The sequence below is a fragment of the Coregonus lavaretus genome, assembly GCF_964263955.1.
Source record: "Coregonus lavaretus genome assembly, chromosome: 28".
NCBI lineage: Eukaryota > Metazoa > Chordata > Actinopteri > Salmoniformes > Salmonidae > Coregonus > Coregonus lavaretus.
This window is the reverse complement of record NC_140015.1, coordinates 12,251,940-12,270,449: the sequence shown is the minus strand read 5'-3', so window position 1 is coordinate 12,270,449 and position 18,510 is coordinate 12,251,940. Positions and strand designations below refer to the sequence as shown.

At 42.9% G+C, this 18,510-nt stretch overlaps 2 protein-coding genes across 2 annotated transcripts in view; both read left to right on the top strand.

Annotated features, from left to right (window-relative positions):
- LOC311104443 (zinc finger protein 385C-like) overlaps positions 1-18,510 on the top strand; it is a gene marked incomplete at both ends in the record, with an annotated part of 664,983 nt that overhangs the window by 419,212 nt on the left and 227,261 nt on the right. The window lies entirely within an intron of this gene.
- Positions 11,862-18,510, top strand: part of LOC311104447 (C1q-related factor-like) — a gene marked incomplete at its 3' end in the record, with an annotated part of 21,144 nt that continues 14,495 nt past the window's right edge. Inside the window, exon 1 of the mRNA XM_084146285.1 lies at positions 11,862-12,569. Coding sequence (XP_084002411.1) covers positions 11,967-12,569 — 603 coding nt within the window. The 5' untranslated portion in view covers positions 11,862-11,966. The remainder of the gene's footprint in view (positions 12,570-18,510) is intronic.

The window sequence follows — 18,510 nt, the reverse complement described above, 5'->3', positions numbered from 1 at the left end:
CTCGTCAATTTAGCCCAGAGGGTGAAACTCCTGGACAGCAGTTGTGTATAGCCTTATTGTCCATTCCATATTGTCCAATTTACTTTGACCTGTCCTGTTTTTAGGATATTTTGTTTGTTAACATGTCAGCACATTTTTTATTTGATTGGGCACCATTTAGGTTAGGCTATTTGATCGGAGAAACCTGCATGATGTAAAAAGTGTCTCATCATTACATTGTCATACATTTTATCTCCAGCCTGTAGGCTACAGAAAAGGCCACATAGCCTACTCTTTCTACAATATGCTATATCCAGGGTTGAAAATATAATTAATTTCTTCCCGGTACGGGACCAAGCGTGTGCAGCAAAAAAATGTATGGGCCTAATCATAGAATTCCATATACAGTTCCTATTAATTCAATAGGATCGCTGTTGGCCTAGTCGTAAAGATTTGTCATTTAACTTTTAAAATATATTACCTTTTATTGTGGCATAAACACAACCAGTCAAGATGTTTTCATCTGATTGTCAAACAATCACTTCAAAGGGCTCCTTCATAGGCTACCCACACACGTTCATCCACTTGCAACATACTTCCAGACTCCAAACAGTGAATGAATGAGACATCTGTTACACAAAACACAAAAAAAGTGTAATGACAAATTTGGCTATTGTCATTAGGCCAGAATTTATGCGTCCATTGCTGTCTGCTCACGTTTCTGTGTCAGCCACTCATCTATGCCTTGGCAAAATGTAACTGTTCTCGTCGAACCACATTGCATGTGAGCATAGGCTATGCGTCCTGTGTTCAAGTCCATTCCCTCATTTGACATGCCTCTGACATGCGGTAATGAGAAAAAGTGGTGTAATAGCCTACAGTTTTCTTGACATTTAGTTTTAATTATTTTGACTGGCTCATGTTTTACCCTGGCTATATCTTCTACATGATTTATGTTAGATAATATTTTTGACGGAACGTTGGTGGAGCGCCGCATCCGTCTCTCCAACAGAGAGGCAAGCTGGGAATAGGCAAACAAAATATTTTGCGCCCCTGCCTTTGACAAAGTGGCCACTGCTTATCACACGGCGGCATCAGCGCTAACCTAAAAAGCCCATATAACACTTGTTGAGAGAAATTAACATTGTATTTGGGCAGAATTATGTGAGGTTTTGTGTTGCTGGAGGTGCGTCTTTGTCAGTTTAGCTCAGAAAATGCCACCCTCGTCAATCTGTCGCCATAGGCGGCCGCCTAATCCTGCCTAATGAGCGGGCCGGCCCTGTAACCATTGATACAGTATATTCTAGGGGCCATTTTGAGACCGTAAGGAGCGTCAGGTACTGCTAGATTGTCTATCAATGGCATGTCCAGCTTTTTGGGAGAAATTACACTGGTCACTCAAAACATTTATAAAGTATTTATAAAGTATAAATAGCCAACACAAATTAGATGAGGCCACACAACAAACGTAACGAATAGTAAATGGTTTATAAGGAACTATATTAAACATCTTATGAATCATTATTAAATATATTTTTTAAGTTGTTTACAAATGCATGAATAACTAGGTTACTAACATTTACAAATGTGGGAGTAATTATTAATAAATCATGAATAAACGATTTATTCATTCTCCTTCCTCCTGTCTTTGTTTCTTTGTTAGTACTTTTATTTTTATTATTTTATGATGTGAAGCACTTTGTTACTTGAAAAGCGGTATACAAATAAAGTTATTCTTATTAATATATTAAAACTTTCCTGGTAGATTGAATATCATTTCCCACAATTCTGCTCCACAGGTTGCCAAGCCCTGTCTCACCCTAATCCTTTCCAATCACTAACTTATCCTATATATTATTGTACTGTCTCATTCTATGCAACCTTTCACTGCTTGGAGACATTGTCCTTTGGCAGCGACCTCTGGGTGTGGCCAATTACAACAATGTGAGTGACACACCAAGCAGTCCAGCCAGGGAGAGCATCCAGAACCTATGGCTTGGGGACAGTGTTTGTGTGTGTGTGTGTGTGTGTGTGTGTGTGTGTGTGTGTGTGTGTGTGTGTGTGTGTGTGTGTGTGTGTGTGTGTGTAAGGTAGAGAGAGTTTTTCACACTGAAACCGTCTATCCATTAAACTCAGGCCAAAGGGTCTGACTCATTAAGGATTTCTGACTGCCATGACCTTGGCTTGCCTGACGACTCAAACTAAATGATTCCGCTTCTCTATCGTTCACTACATACTTCAGTCTGAGACTGCCATCATTGAAATTGTGTAACAAAACAAAGTCATTAGTGATGGGATAATCTCTAACCAATCAGAGTATCAAAGCCAATGACGAATTTTCTAAATGCTGCTATACCCATGTGTGTTTTGGCTCTGGCACAACCCATCGGTTTCTGGGACCAATCAGATGGTCTAGAATGAATTTCCATTCTAGAAATCGCTGAGGAGGTACTCAGATCCAGACTCATTGCGGAGAAGAAACTAACATCCGTGGGTGTGGCATAGCGTTTGGGCGGAGCAAGGAGTTTGGGTAGCCAGGCAAGCCCTAGGCACGACTTATGAGCGAAATGGAAATACTAAAAGACAAAAATCCATTAAATTGCAGCTGAATCACTTACAGTTGTGAGATGTTTCCACTTATGAATGTTATTACCTCCTAGCTTAGTTTTCTTTCAATACATATTGACATTTACCTGGAGCAATATCTCTAGTTGTTGTTTAAAAGCAGCAAGGTTTTTAATCAAATATACATCACTATAGAGGACAATGCTATGCCAGAAATGTCTATGTACTTGGACGCTACAACAGTGCACAGTGTCTGTCTGTAGTTTTCCCTGTGGGTTAGAAGGTGTATGTGTGACAGTTCTGAAGTGGCTGTCCAGAACCCTTTCCAAGTTAATATTCTACAGACAGACCACCTCTTTTGTCTGGATGAAGCACTAGCAGCACCTCTTTGAATATGTATTTAAATGTAGTCAGTAATAGTGATATTCAGAAGTGTCTGGCTGAGTGGGAAGACTATCAGTGAATCTCCCTATTTTTAGACAGAGAGGAGCCCTCATCGAGTATGGATATATAAGACGAATACAGAGATAGATATTATTGATTAACCGTATTATAAATGATAACTCAATCATGATCAACATTGTATACACTGTGTAGCCCTATGTGATTCGCCACATGTACAGTAGAGTAAGTCACAGTATGTCACACAGAGCAGAGCCCCTGGGACAGACTCTTCATGATCTCACACTCATCTTCACTCAACAGCATGTCACAGCCCCGTGCATGTCAGCACACTGGATGAAAAAGAGTTACATCATAAGGCCCTACCCTGTCTACCCTGGGTCTCTGAATGTCTCTGTATGTCTCAGTCAGGGAAACAGGACTAGACAATAAACAAACAAACACTGAGCCATGGCCATGGGGAACGGGATTTAGGGAATGAAGAATGACAAATGATTGTTTTTCTTATTACTGACTTATAGCGCAGGCTGCAATGAGGGTTTGTTGAGCCTATGCATAGCAGGTAAATAATCTCTCATTTGACAGTTAGCTTTAGTGACTACAGTGTATATTTAAACAGACTGTACAGATATAGGTCCACTTTACTGAACTAAAGCACCAGGCAGTTGTCTAGACAGTGGTACAGTATTTTGGCAGATTTTGCACAACCTTTGAGTTGTTATTGTGAACTGTCATTTATATTTTGCTCTCCTGAGAAATAAGCATCGACAGAAAAAGAACCATCCACAGAAGTACTGATCTTTGGTTGTTTACCTTGACTTATCATCTGGATTAGTCAGTGCTCGTCTATTCCTAAGAAGAGCATGTTTCTCTAAAGACCTCATTGCGTATAATGATTCTATTGACAGACATTTAACACATACAAGGAGATTTGTCCAATTTAAAGGACCTCCACAGGGGAAGTTCCCACCACTATTTCGACATAATTCCTAGAGAGGAAATGCACTTTAGGTTCCACCTTGAATGAATGACGAAGACTACCTACACATATTCACAAATTTGGTGTGGGAATTTCCACGTTGAGTTGATAAACATCAACAAATAGGGCACTGACATCTTGCTAATCTTATCTCGCTAGCTAATGTTATCTGTTATTGCTGTGTTGTTTTTACTACCCCATATTCAAAAGATTAGCCAGCTGGCTCTATGGCTGGTTCTGGAGCTGGAGTTGTCATAAGCATTGATTTAGGGAAAACTTCGCCACAGATGGAAACCACTGGCCTATCTTTGACTTCACAATCTATTGTTATCTCCAACGTTTTAGCATCTTCCAAAATTGCGGCGGTGAATCCGCAGCAGAAATAGTTAAAAATAATAAGATGAAGCACCGGTAATATGGATAACTATTGCAAGATAGATGATATGCATTTTTCTACATTATAATGGACAAGGTGCAACCTTTGGTAGATAAGCTGCTGGCAGGCTTTGGCTGTGGTTCAGCAAAGCCAAGTCAGCCCAATGCTAATGATTCTCGCAGGGGAAGTGAAATGATATGCTACAATGACCTTGCTCATGATCATGCATGTCGCAAATTACATGTAATAATAAGTAAAAATTGACCAACTATCCAATAGATTATGATAATTTGCTGGTAAAAATAAGTGCCGGTGCAAAAACATAATATCATAGGAAAACATACAGCATTCACACGGATATGCACGAAGTGGGCAGTTCGGATTTGTCACGTCAAGCCCAAATATATAATACTTTGTCTAAAACGATGACTTGCTGACTTAAATCGTTGTGCAACATCACGGGCAAGCTCTGGCGATCATATTTTTAGCTAAAACAAGTGGATTTCTACTGGTGTGGGCGTTTAACACAGTTTTTGACAATTTTAGTAGATAAGGCTGTGAACGGCACTGTAATGATACAATCATGGCAGTCAAATGACATACACTGTAGCTACACCCATGTCCATTCACATGCAAATTAGCATGTATATACAGGTATGTATGTAAGTATGGTTGACTTATGGCTGACTTCTAGTCAATGTCATGCCAATTTCATAATATCCCGTGAAGAGCAATGCTGTCACATTAGTAAACAATGCAGATGATGAAGTCATGGCTGCTCTAGTGGAACACACACCCTGAGGGTACAGCATACACTGTGTTAGTGTTTGTTGTTTTCACTAAAGTCATGCCCTCCCCCTGTTTCTTCATTCACTTGGATGTGCAGTGTATTAAAGTAAAGCAGTGAGGCAGAGCAGGCTTAGTTCAAACACACATTAACACACACATGCACTTCCTTCACAACTTTCCATGACATCTCTGTGCCAACTGTTTTCTGACATTCCTACCCTATCATATCCCCATTAACCCAGTTCCCTTAAATGCACCCCCTCTCTTCCTACTCCCTCCTACCCCTCCCCCGCCAGCTCACTGCACTTTGACTTTTTCTCTCCCTCTCCTCTGTGTTGTGAGTCCTCTCAGTGGGAGCCAAGTGACCATGCACAGACAACGGTGACTTGTTTCAGCTGTGTATGAAAGGAGCCCTTTGATAAAGCCCAGCCAGGACCCACAGAGCACAGCACAGGAGAATCAATCAGAGAGCCAAACCCAACTGGATAGACAGGAGGACTGTGACTGTGTGTATGTACTGTTTATTTTTATTTTATTGTTTTACTCTTTCTTTGACTTGGTCCAGTTTTCTCTTAAAAGAATCCGACCCTTAACATCTTGTCTTTTTTACTCCTTTTTATATATATATATATATATATATATATTTTACTCCGGTTTGTTAAGTCTGTCCTCCCTATGGACCTCTGAAGTGCTCTCTCTCTCTCTGAAATGTATTTTGGGATCTTTGTTTTTCTTGAGGTGAACAAACTACAAAGGTTTAGTGCATTGAGCTGTGTTTGGTTGGTTGTAGCTGATGCCTGGCCTCAGAGGAGACGGGGTTATGGTCTCCTCTCCTGACCCCAGCCAGCCAGGAGTTAAAACATCTCTGAGTAAATGCAGGCCACAGGGCTAAGGCCATGACCAGAATTTCACTAATTCAATGTTAAAAGCTTTCTGCACCCTCTCCTCCTCCTTCATAGAAACAAACCTGAAAGCATGTTTCAAACTCTCCCTAAAAACGTCCATTGTCCATTTCAACCTTGATATTTCTTGTTTTGTTTTCTACTTTGACGATTGGCACCAAATCAACATAAGAAACCACTCATAAGCCTTTCACACACTAAACAACCTTGTTTATAACCACCATCAATTAAACATCAGGTTTAACTTCTCTTTCACATGGTGCTAGTTGCAGAGCAGTGTGGGGATTTCAGCACCCACTTCCACTGAACAGCTCCATAGGATAGGGGCAAGGCTCAACTGAGCTGTGAGCCTCCCGCAATGTTTTTCCTAATTATCTTTTCTAAACCAACCAGGTCTGATTGCTGAAACAATGTCCCTTTTAGGATTGTCAATTTTTTCAATGTTATTGTATTGATCCTTTTTAACCAAGGAAGTCACATTGAGATTGACATCTATTTTTCAAGTGAGCCATTAGTGTTCTAATCTATAATATTTCAGCCATTCTAGTCATAAGTGTTAAGAATACTGCGATAAGGATAATAAGGAGTTCGACATGGAGCTAAGTGAATTATCCTCATGGTATTACAAGGGGGAGGAGAAGGTTTAGCCTTTTAAGTGTTTGTTCCAAAGCCCTAGAGAGTTCTCACACGTTGAGAGTAAGCAGCATGAAGTGTATTGCTGCGTAACCCTCAATGTTCTGTCACTTCAATACAAGACATTTCCTTCCATTCAATGACAAATCAATCCCCATAAAATGGTGAAACTGATTTTCATTGGCTCCGTCCGCCCTACTTACTTCCCAACAAACCAACCAACCAACCAACCAATCAAAGCCAACCTACTCCACTGAGATGCCTCAACTCCCACAGCTTCCATCTACTTCTCTCCTGTTCTTTAATTTCTTTCTGTCTCCCTCTCTCCTGCCTGTCTTCCTCTCTCTCTCATCTCTACCTATGTGTGTTTGTCCTCTGTGCTGTGAACTGATCTCTCAGGGGTTGAGAGATGTAGAGATTTGGGGCACTGACAACAGACTAACTGGCAGGTACTGCCGGCAGGTGCCTAAAACAAACAATCCCACTAAGCAAACCCAGAAAGCAATTTAGGTATTGTGTGCTTCCTCATATGGACAAACTCCATGACAATTATAAGGCTTAACACATACTGGGCAAATATACACGCGACTGAGTCAGACACACACCTGGTCTTCTGTGAGTTATCTGGGTTTTGTGTTGTGTCTGTTGATGGACTCGCCCTGTAAGATGAATTAGAGATCCAACTGATTATGCCATAACACCTCAATTGCTGTTTAACGATGATAAAGAGACAGAAGTGGACTGTTATAATTGCTGACATGTCAAGCCTAGTGGTGACAAATGTTCAGTTATCCTGGTGTGCATTGATCCATCTCAATCTTCCATGAAAGCCCTGCCCAAACCTAGTGCAAACAATGCCAAAGCCCTCCATCTGGAGGAGGTTTACATCATGTTTCACAATGCTGGCCTGGCCCTCATCACTACACAACAACAACGGCACAACAACAACAACTTCAATAAAAGCTGAATAACAGCACTCATGGATATTAGCCCCAATTGTTTGCCATGACTAATTACTTTGCACATCCCTGGTAAAGCCTAGTAGATTTGTATAAGATACAGACTCACTCAGGCTTATGAGTTATTCTAAAGAAATCCAGACATAACTGAATTGACCTCCTCTACAAAGACATACAGTGAGGGAAAAAAGTATTTGATCCCCTGCTGATTTTGTATGTTTGCCCACTGACAAAGACATGATCAGTCTATAATTTAATGGTAGGTTTATTTGAACAGTGAGAGACAGAATAACAAAAATGTTATAAATAGATTTTTTGCATTTTAATGAGGGAAATAAGTATTTTACCCCTCTGCAAAACATGACTTAGTACTTAGTGGCAAAACCCTTGTTGGCAATCACAGAGGTCAGACGTTTATTGTAGTTGGCCACCAGGTTTGCACACATCTCAGGAGGGATTTTGTTTCACTCCTCTTTGCAGATCTTCTCCAAGTCATTAAGGTTTCGAGGCTGACGTTTGGCAACTCGAACCTTCAGCTCCCTCCACAGATTTTCTATGGGTTTAAGGTCTGGAGACTGGCTAGGCCACTCCAGGACCTTAATGTGCTTCTTCTTGAGCCACTCCTTTGTTGCCTTGGCCGTGTGTTTTGGGTCATTGTCATGCTGGAATACCCATCCACAACCCATTTTCAATGCCCTGGCTGAGGGAAGGAGGTTCTCATCCAAGATTTGACGGTACATGGCCCCGTCCATCGTCCCTTTGATGCGGTGAAGTTGTCCTGTCCCCTTAGCAGAAAAACACCCCCAAAGCATAATGTTTCCACCTCCATGTTTGACGGTGGGGATGGTGTTCTTGGGGTCATAGGCAGCATTCCTCCTCCTCCAAACACGGCGAGTTGAGTTGATGCCAAAGAGCTCCATTTTGGTCTCATCTGACCACAACACTGTTGTTCTCCTCCCAGTTCTCCTCTGAATCATTCAGATGTTCATTGGCAAACTTCAGACGGCCCTGTATATGTGCTTTCTTGAGCAGGGGGACCTTGCGGGCGCTGCAGGATTTCAGTCCTTCACGGCGTAGTGTGTTACCAATTGTTTTCTTGGTGACTATGGTCCCATCTGCCTTGAGATCATTGACAAGATCCTCCCGTGTAGTTCTGGGCTGATTCCTCACCGTTCTCATGATCATTGCAACTCCACGAGGTGAGATCTTGCATGGAGCCCCAGGCCGAGGGAGATTGACAGTTATTTTGTGTTTCTTCCATTTGCGAATAATCGCACCAACTGTTGTCACGTTCTCACCAAGCTGCTTGGCGATGGTCTTGTAGCCCATTCCAGCCTTGTGTAGGTCTACAATCTTGTCCCTGACATCCTTGGAGAGCTCTTTGGTCTTGGCCATGGTGGAGAGTTTGGAATCTGATTGATTGATTGCTCCTGTGGACAGGTGTCTTTTATACAGGTAACAAACTGAGATTAGGAGCACTCCCTTTAAGAGTGTGCTCCTAATCTCAGCTCGTTACCTGTATAAAAGACACCTGGCAGCCAGAAATCTTTCTGATTGAGAGGGGGTCAAATACTTATTTCCCTCATTAAAATGCAAATCAATTTATAACATTTTTGACATGCGTTTTTCTGGATTTTGTTGTTGTTATTCTGTCTCTCACTGTTCAAATAAACCTACCATTAAAATTATAGACTGATCATTTGTTTGTCAGTGGGCAAACATACAAAATCAGCAGGGGATCAAATACTTTTTTCCCTCACTGTAGTCCATAGGAGGAGAACTGTGTATGTTGACTATTTTCTAATGTTGTCATTTCCCTCCATATGTATCATTCATCACTCTGAAAGATTAAAATGTCAAACATATGACATTACTGCTGCGCAGAGATCTCCCCCCATCAAACGGGACCCTTAATTTAATAAAACCATGAAATCAATAGCTAAAAAAAGATACCAATAAGAAACGGTGTCAACGCATTGAGGTAGAGAAGTGCGGTTATTGACACTGCGAGAGGGCAAAAAGTGGAATACAATAACAGTAGAATGACTCAATGTCAATGGCACATAAATCAGTGGCCTTTAACCCTGTCATTTGCCCTGAATACAATCTCCCCCAGGAGGAGGCTGTCTGCCAGGAAAGCCAAGAAAGTGATGGCGCCACCCCCAAACCATCCAACAGTAGAGTTATGATTTGTGCTACTAGTATGTACAGCATGTACTGTTGGCTCAGAGCTCATGTGTTGGTATTTGGCATTAGCCTTCTTACTTAACACCACACACATTTTAATTCTTTAGAGTCTAAGATGTTGGGGGAGGAGATTCTAAGCTGACGTATGGAATTGTTTTAAGATGGTCATACTATGGATCATTTAGATATTTGATTTAGAATTTTAGGACCCCTTTAGGTACAGTATAAAAAATATATATATAAAAAAAGTATTTGATAAAATATTGATTTTGGCCTTTACTACTAAAGCCAATAGAAACACATTGAATAACACATTCATAAAGTATGTAAAAAAATTGTACAGTCATAAGAAACAAGGTTTTGAAGTTTCTGTCCTAAATCTAGGAGATATTGAAAAAATCCGGTACCGGTTACCTTCAGATGAGCAAAACAGAGAACACCAGTGTGTTTGTGAGAATCTCCTCTTTCCACGGTTGGGTTTCATTAATTTGTAGCCCAAACGGTTCGGATGCTACCAAACAGAAGTTGGCACATCGACGGTACCGACTTCAGAGGAGTCTCCTGACACGGAGAACACCATCGAGTCTCCCCTTTCCACAGATTGGTCACAATAGTTTTGTAGGTCAAACCATTCAGACGCTACAGACGTTTTCGTGAGAAGACCGATTTTCGGGATGTCTCATGGTCTGACAAACACCGCTCTAGCTCTGTCACCTTTCACAGCAGATGCGGAAGTGCATCACTGGTGGATGTGGTGGATCTAGCATAAACTGACGGATTCTGATGGTGATTTTCTTTGCATCAATCTACTCTAGGGGGTTAAAAGCTGTCAGTGTATCTGAGCATATGTGTAAAAAACTGGGTAATTATTATGTTTTGTTTCGGTGTGTGTGTGGATACACCAGACAGAAAGTGTAGAAAGCGTATACATTTCTGGCACCCACCTCCAGGAAAGTGCAGCTCCCTTTCCCTTTCCCTGCTCTCCATCTTTATTTTTAGAGGCTGGAGGCTGATGAGAGAAGGAGAGAGAGGACAGAGAAACAGGATCAAAAGTGGAAGGAGAGTGAGAGAGAGAGGAAAGAGAGAGGGAGAGGAAAGCAAGGAGAGAGAGAGAGAGAGAGAGAGAGAGAGAGAGAGAGAGAGAGAGAGAGAGATAGAGAGAGAGAGAGAGAGAGAGAGAGAGAGAGAGAGAGAGAGAGAGAGAGAGAGAGAGAGAGAGAGAGAGAGAGAGAGAGAGAGAGAGAGAGAGAGAGAGAGAGAGAGAGAGAGAGAGAGAGAGAGAGAGAGAGAGAGAGAGAGAGAGAGAGAGAGAGAGAGAGAGAGAGAGAGAGAGAGAGAGAGAGAGAGAGCATCAAAGGTGGAAAGAAGGAGTGAGGAGTCAGTGTAAAAGAGAGGAAAGAGAGAGGGAGATGGAGAGTGTGTGTTGACTCCTCACTGGCTCAGAGGGAGTGTAGTGTGGTAGAAAGTAATGTGATGTGATGAGAGCCCTTCTGAGTGAGACAGAGAGGGAAGGGGACGGTGTGGGGCTCCCTCCCCCCCCCACTCGTAACCACGCCAACCAGAGGAGGGGAGGAGAGGGGAGGGGAGAAGGAGGAGGAGAGGGGAGGAGGAATGGAGGGGGAGAGGGGGGGGGGGCTGCTACTGCCGTATAAAAAGCCATGCCTGAGAATCCGTCACCACAAACACACCACACACGCACGCGGACTCTATGACTGCTCTCTCCTTCTCTCTTTCTCACACTCACTCTCTCTGTTCATCCTCTTACCATTCCTCTCTTTTCTCTCTCACACTCCTCCTCCTGAGCGTTTGTTTCTTTGTATCATCTTTCTTTCTCCTTTCTTTTTCATGCCAAGAGTTTGGGACTAAATTCTGTATGTCGGCTCGTGTTTGTGTGTGCTCCCTATGTGCATTCTTGTGCACACTGGTGAGAGAGAGTGTGCGGGAACTACCTCCGTGTGTGTGAGTGAAAGCAGCGAGGCATATCAGTGAGTGTATGTGGGTCTCTCTCTTACCCTCACACACTAGCCGCTCCTCCTCCTACTCTTCTTGGGATTCCCGTGTCCCTTTCCTCGGTGGCAGGCTCCCCACACCCAGCAGTCACCATTTCCGCCCCTGGGAGAGCCACGCTGGCAGCACAGCCCCTTCCCCGACTCAGCATCGGGAGGAAGACCCTGGTGGCGGCTGCCGTTGGGGTCATGCTGGTCCTGGTGCTGGTGGTCCTCATCCCCGTGCTGGTCAGCTCCGTGGGCACCGACACCAGCCACTTTGAGATGCTGGGTACTTGCCGCATGGTGTGCGACCCCTACCTGAACAAGGGCACCACGGCCAGCAGCACGAGCTCCAGTGGCATCCAGGCGGAGGCCGAGGCCCTCAGCGACAACAGCAACATGCCCTCCACGCTGGTGCAGGGCCCCCAGGGCAAGCAAGGTAGGCCAGGTAAACCTGGACCCCCGGGACCACCTGGAGAGCCAGGGCCACCGGGGCCAGTGGGACCCCCTGGAGACAGAGGGTCTGGAGGGAGGACTGGGATTTTGGGGTTGGGGGGGAACGGAGCTATCAGCACGGCCACCTACAGCACAGTGCCCCGGGTGGCCTTTTACGCAGGGCTTAAGAACCCCCATGAAGGCTATGAGATCCTCAAGTTTGACGACGTGGTCACCAACCTGGGAAACAACTACGACGGCATCTCAGGCAAGTTCATCTGCAGCATCCCTGGCACCTACTTCTTCATCTACCATGTGCTGATGAGAGGAGGGGATGGGACCAGTATGTGGGCAGACCTCTGCAAAAATGAACAGGTGAGTCAATTCACTTCTCCAAGTTTCTGTCTGTCATGTACTGCTCAGTCACTCAGCATAGAGGGATCTTATACATTCTACCACTCACTGCTTACTCCTCTTTTTAATTAGCACTCCAATGGTTTCTCTGCTACAGCCTCAGGTCCCTTCTAAATTACAGATATCTCACCTTATCCCTTGATACTCTGTTGTGCTCTCTCTCCCTCCCCCTCTCTCTTTCTATCGCTGGGTGTCACCTGTTGTCACTGTGGTAACTTTGTTGGTGGAAATTTAATCGGAGCTTCACAATCAAATTTCCCTGAAATGGCGTTATAATACAGAGGCTCTATTTCCGAGGAAACGGAAGGCTTGTGGGTAGCAGAAGCATCTGCCGTGCGCTCCCAAACCCCCCCAGAGCGAGCAGATGACGGTCACACAGCTGTGGCACCAAACGCGCCCAGAGAGGATGATGTGTAATCTGGCGCGCGTCCCGCCATTGCATAAATACGCACTGACATTGCCCGCATCCCTCAAATCAATGGACATACAGTTCCCCCCGAGTTCAGCGAAGTCTATGTCACTGTTCTTTCCTACTTGTTTCAAAATTGAGAAGTTTGCCATATAATACTGGTGTAATTGTTTCTTTCACTTGGAATGTAAAAGAAGGTGAGAAAAGTGTATGTGCCTGACTTACAGAAGCTTATATTTGTCAGTTAGGACTAGCCCTATATCATAATTGATTCAGAGCTTTACGCAATTGGAACAAATAATTTATATTTTCAGAAATAATATATTAACCAGTAATTTCGGATCGTATTACTTTTGCATTTCTGCTTGTGTAGACTAAATTGATTAGACATGGAAAATGCATGAAATATAAGGAATCACGGGAGAAGTGTGAAAGCGCACTATAGCAGATGCAGCTTTTAGTCAGCCGACAGATAATTTAAGAATTAAAAAAATGTAAGCTAATTCCCAGACAGTGGCTACCATTATTATTATTTTTATTGTGAAAAGTTTCATTGTGAACCAAGGACAGTCTGCTTCTCTGTGCTCGATACATCTGTGAACTGCAGCAAGTCAGCAAGTGATGCATTCAGACACAAATTACATTGTGCTACATTTAACTTTCGGGTTCACTTATTTAATGACATGTAATCTAACGTTGTACTCCTGGAGAGACTCAACAAGATGGTAATTATCCAAACGTCTCGTGCGTAAAACAAGAGGGTGACAATTAGCCTACTTATCCGTCACAGTGTCGACAGACTGGAAAATGTAAGTGTTGCTTATAATGTCGTGTGTATATGGGTGATAAAACAAGGGACTATTTGCGTGTCATTGGCTTCAAATAAATATAATTTGCATGATGTATTCTCTGCTTTTTTTTGATGCATCACTTTAAGGGTCTGGAAATTGATTTATTGCGCCCTAGGGGTGCTCTCAGGTACCTCGAGCGTGTGCGACTCGAGACGTTTCTCGTCCAGCAAGGCGGCAACATCTAAAGCTCAGGAGAGTGTAAGATAAAAATATTTTTTATTTTCAAGTCATTTGCAATATGCATCGAGGCAATGATAAATTAAACAACAGTTTTAGCGGCCATCAAATATTTTGGGATTGAATATCCTCTTATTATCTGTTCATGACCACTTGTGTATAGGGTAAAGGTCGCATCACCTTTTTACATTACTTATTACAGCTCATTAGCCTATAGTGTATCATTAAAATCCTCACAATTATCTTTCATTAAACCCCATGCAATGTTTTTCAATACCCTAACAGCATGGTCTCCAACATATTGCTTTGTAAATTAGACTTTTTAGTTACTTTGTTTAATGTTCATTAGCCGTTTATGTATTTTTGTAGGAGGTCTAAACGTTTTGCTCCCAGTGTTTCAGCAGAAAATGTAATTATAAACGCAAAGTAGATATTTTTGACTTATTACCCTAATATTATATTAATACCCTAAATGATATTTTATAATGGAATAAAACATTAATATGTAGTTCACATAGAGTACTGTAAATATATTTGTCATAATGACTGTATCTAACTTGTCCAGGCAGGCCAATTAAAAAATGTTTACGGTGGACTTAATCTGTAAGGTTACCTTGTAGGCCTATTGCTAACGCAGAGGTTTGGGTTTTTGGGGTTGAGCGCAAAACAACATCATGCCATTTCTGTTGAGCACATGCTTCCCTGCTATGTTTTATGCTTTAATGGATGTTTTGCCTAACGCTATTACACATAATGCACTCGATCATTTGACCATTTAAGGTCAATTGCATTCTGATTCATGGGCTGGCAACTCCTGCCTCCGGCTCAGACTTCTGTGCATTTGATTGGAGCTATATTTTAAATTTAGATGGGGATCTCCATAGAGTCAACTATTGTCAGCATAGGTCAGAGAGAGAACGCCCTCATTCTTAAAAAAAAACAGCTAGTGAACACTTCTTTTCATAAAGGCATATAGATTTCTAGCAACTATAAGAAAACAATCTGAATTTAAATCTATGTATGCCTAAGGGTAATTCTGGCAGCATATTTTATAGCCTCCAGGTTATTAATCTAATGTAAAGCTTGTTGTTGTCAAATATAGGATAGGAAAGAAGACATGTTTATCCAGCCCTTTATTTATGTTGCCATAGAGAAATATCCCCTGGTCACAGAGGGGTTGTTTTAATTGTCTCCTGAGTGGCGCAGTGGTCTAAGGCACTGCATCGCAGTGCTAACTGTGTCACTAGAGATCCTGGTTCGAATCCAGGCTCTGTCGCAGCCGGCCGCGACCGGGAGACTCATGGGCGGCGCACAATTGGCCCAGCGTCGTCCAGGGTAGGGGAGGGAATGGCCGGCAGGGATGTAGCTCAGTTGATAGAGCATGGCGTTTGCAACGCCAGGGTTGTGGGTTCGATTCCCACAGGGGGCCAGTATAAAAAAAAAATATATATATATATGTAAGTCGCTCTGGATAAGAGCGTCTGCTAAATGACGTAAATGTAATGTAAATGTTAATTGGTATATTCTATTGTCAAACCACTTGAATGGGCCATTGTCCCTCCTGCTTACTTTTACATTTACAGAGAAAATATGACTGAAATGGAAAGAAAGCATACAGGTACAGGTACACTGAGTGCACAAAACATTAAGGACACCTGCTCTTTCCACAACATAGACTGACCAGGTGAATCCAGGTGGAAGCTAAGATCCCTTATTGATGTCACTTGTTAAATCCACTTCAACCAGTGTAGATGAAGGGGAGGAGACAGGTTAATTAAGGATTTTTAAGCCTTGAGACAATTGAGACGGATTGTGTGTGTGTGTGCCATTCAGAGGGTGAATAGTCAAGACAAAATATTTAAGTGCCTTTGAACGGGGTATGGTAGTAGGTGCCAGGCGCACCAGTTTGTGTCAAGAACTGCAACGCTGCTGTGTTTTTCACGCTCAACAGTTTCCCCTGTGTGTCAGGAATGGTCTACCACCCAAATTACATCCAGCCAACTTGACACAACTGTGGGAAGCATTGGAGTCAACATGGGCCAGCATCCCTCTGGAACTCATTCGACACCTTGTAGAGTCCATAGCCTGACAAAATGAAGATGCTCTGAGGACAAATTATTCTATATTAGGAAGGTGTCCTTAAGGTTTTTTACACTCAGTGTATATATGTACAGTGGAGAAAAAAAGTATTTAGTCAGCCACCAATTGTGCAAGTTCTCCCACTTAAAAAGATGAGAGAGGCCTGTAATTCTCATCATAGGTACACGCCAACTATGACAGACAAAATGATAAAAACAATTCTCCAGAAAATCACATTGTAGGATTTTAATGAATTTATTTGCAAATTATGGTGGAAAATAAGTATTTGGTCAATAACAAAAGTTTCTCAATACTTTGTTATATACCCTTTGTTGGCAATGACACAGGTCAAACGTTTTCTGTAAGACTTCACAAGGTTTTCACACACTGTTGCTGGTATTTTGGCCCATTCCTCCACGCAGATCTCCTTTAGAGCAGTGATGTTTTGGGGCTGTCGCTGGGCAACTCCCTCCAAAGATTTTCTATGGGGATGAGATCTGGAGACTGGCTAGGCCACTCCAGGACCTTGAAATGCTTCTTACGAAGCCACTCCTTCGTTGCCCGGGCGGTGTGTTTGGGATCATTGTCATGCTGAAAGACCCAGCCACGTTTCATCTTCAATGCCTTCGCTGATGGAAGGAGGTTTTCACTCAAAATCTCACGATACATGGCCCCATTCATTCTTTCCTTTACACGGATCAGTCGTCCTGGTCCCTTTGCAGAAAAACAGCCCCAAAGCATAATGTTTCCACCCCCATGCTTCACAGTAGGTATGGTGTTCTTTGGATGCAACTCAGCATTCTTTGTCCTCCAAACACGACGAGTTGAGTTTTTACCAAAAAGTTCGATTTTGGTTTCATCTGACCATATGACATTCTCCCAATCCTCTTCTGGATCATCCAAATGCACTCTAGCAAACTTCAGACGGGCCTGGACATGTACTGGCTTAAGCAGGGGGACACGTCTGGCACTGCAGGATTTGAGTCCCTGGCGGCGTAGTGTGTTACTGATGGTAGGCTTTGTTACTTTGGCCCCAGCTCTCTGCAGGTCATTCACTAGGTCCCCCTGTGTGGTTCTGGGATTTTTGCTCACCGTTCTTGTGATAATTTTGACCCCACGGGGTGAGATCTTGCGTGGAGCCCCAGATCGAGGGAGATTATCAGTGGTCTTGTATGTCTTCCATTTCCTAATAATTGCTCCCACAGTTGATTTCTTCAAACCAAGCTGCTTACCTATTGCAGATTCAGTCTTCCCAGCCTGGTGCAGGTCTACAATTTTGTTTCTGGTGTCCTTTGACAGCTCTTTGGTCTTGGCCATAGTGGAGTTTGGAGTGTGACTGTTTGAGGTTGTGGACAGGTGTCTTTTATACTGATAACAAGTTCAAACAGGTGCCATTAATACAGGTAACGAGTGGAGGACAGAGGAGCCTCTTAAAGAAGAAGTTACAGGTCTGTGAGAGCCAGAAATCTTGCTTGTTTGTAGGTGACCAAATACTTATTTTCCACCATAATTTGCAAATAAATTCATTAAAAATCCTACGTGATTTTCTGGAAAAAAAATTCTCAATTTGTCTGTCATAGTTGACGTGTACCTATGATGAAAATTACAGGCCTCTCTCATCTTTCTAAGTGGGAGAACTTGCACAATTGGTGGCTGACTAAATACTTTTTCCCCCCATTGTAATTGTAAAGAGTGCTGGGTCCGGTCTCTGTGACCAGTGAGGTCAGAGCTCTCCATCATCCATTAACACTGTGACATGAAGGCACTGTTACCAGAGCAACGGGCCCTTCTGGAGATGGGCAATATTTCAGAAAGATAAATACCATTTCAGAGGCATATCTGTTGGCCGGCTCAGTGTGGTATTTTTGATCTTATGTCTGTTGGACAGTGACTGAGAGTGTGTCCTCGAGGGGAAGGCCTATTGTCCACGGCTGCTTTTGACATATCACCCCTGAGGCACCTGGAGGCTTCAGCCATGCCATGGAATACTAATGTAACATTGTAGGAAGATAATGCATGTGAGGGGTTCAACATATAGGTTGCTACTTTCTATTTTCATCCAAAATGTTGTTTTGGTGTGCTGGTGATATATTCATTTTAATGAAAATGTGATAAGATCACTGGGACTGGACTGGAATCAACAGTGATTAATTAAGTGAAATCCATTTCAGCCGTGTTAAAGAGTGTCGACATCATAAGCATGGAGGGCAGGAAATCAAAGAGACCAAAAAGGTGTCTGTTTGCTTGCTACTGCCACAGTTCTTTGCAGTCATTTTGCAAGTCTCACTATGGTTCCCTGAGTTCAACTCCTTTGACCTATCCAAGCTGCTAAACTTCTCACCCAGCAAACACAAGGAGAGGGGAGGTGGCGGCTACATGAAGGGCC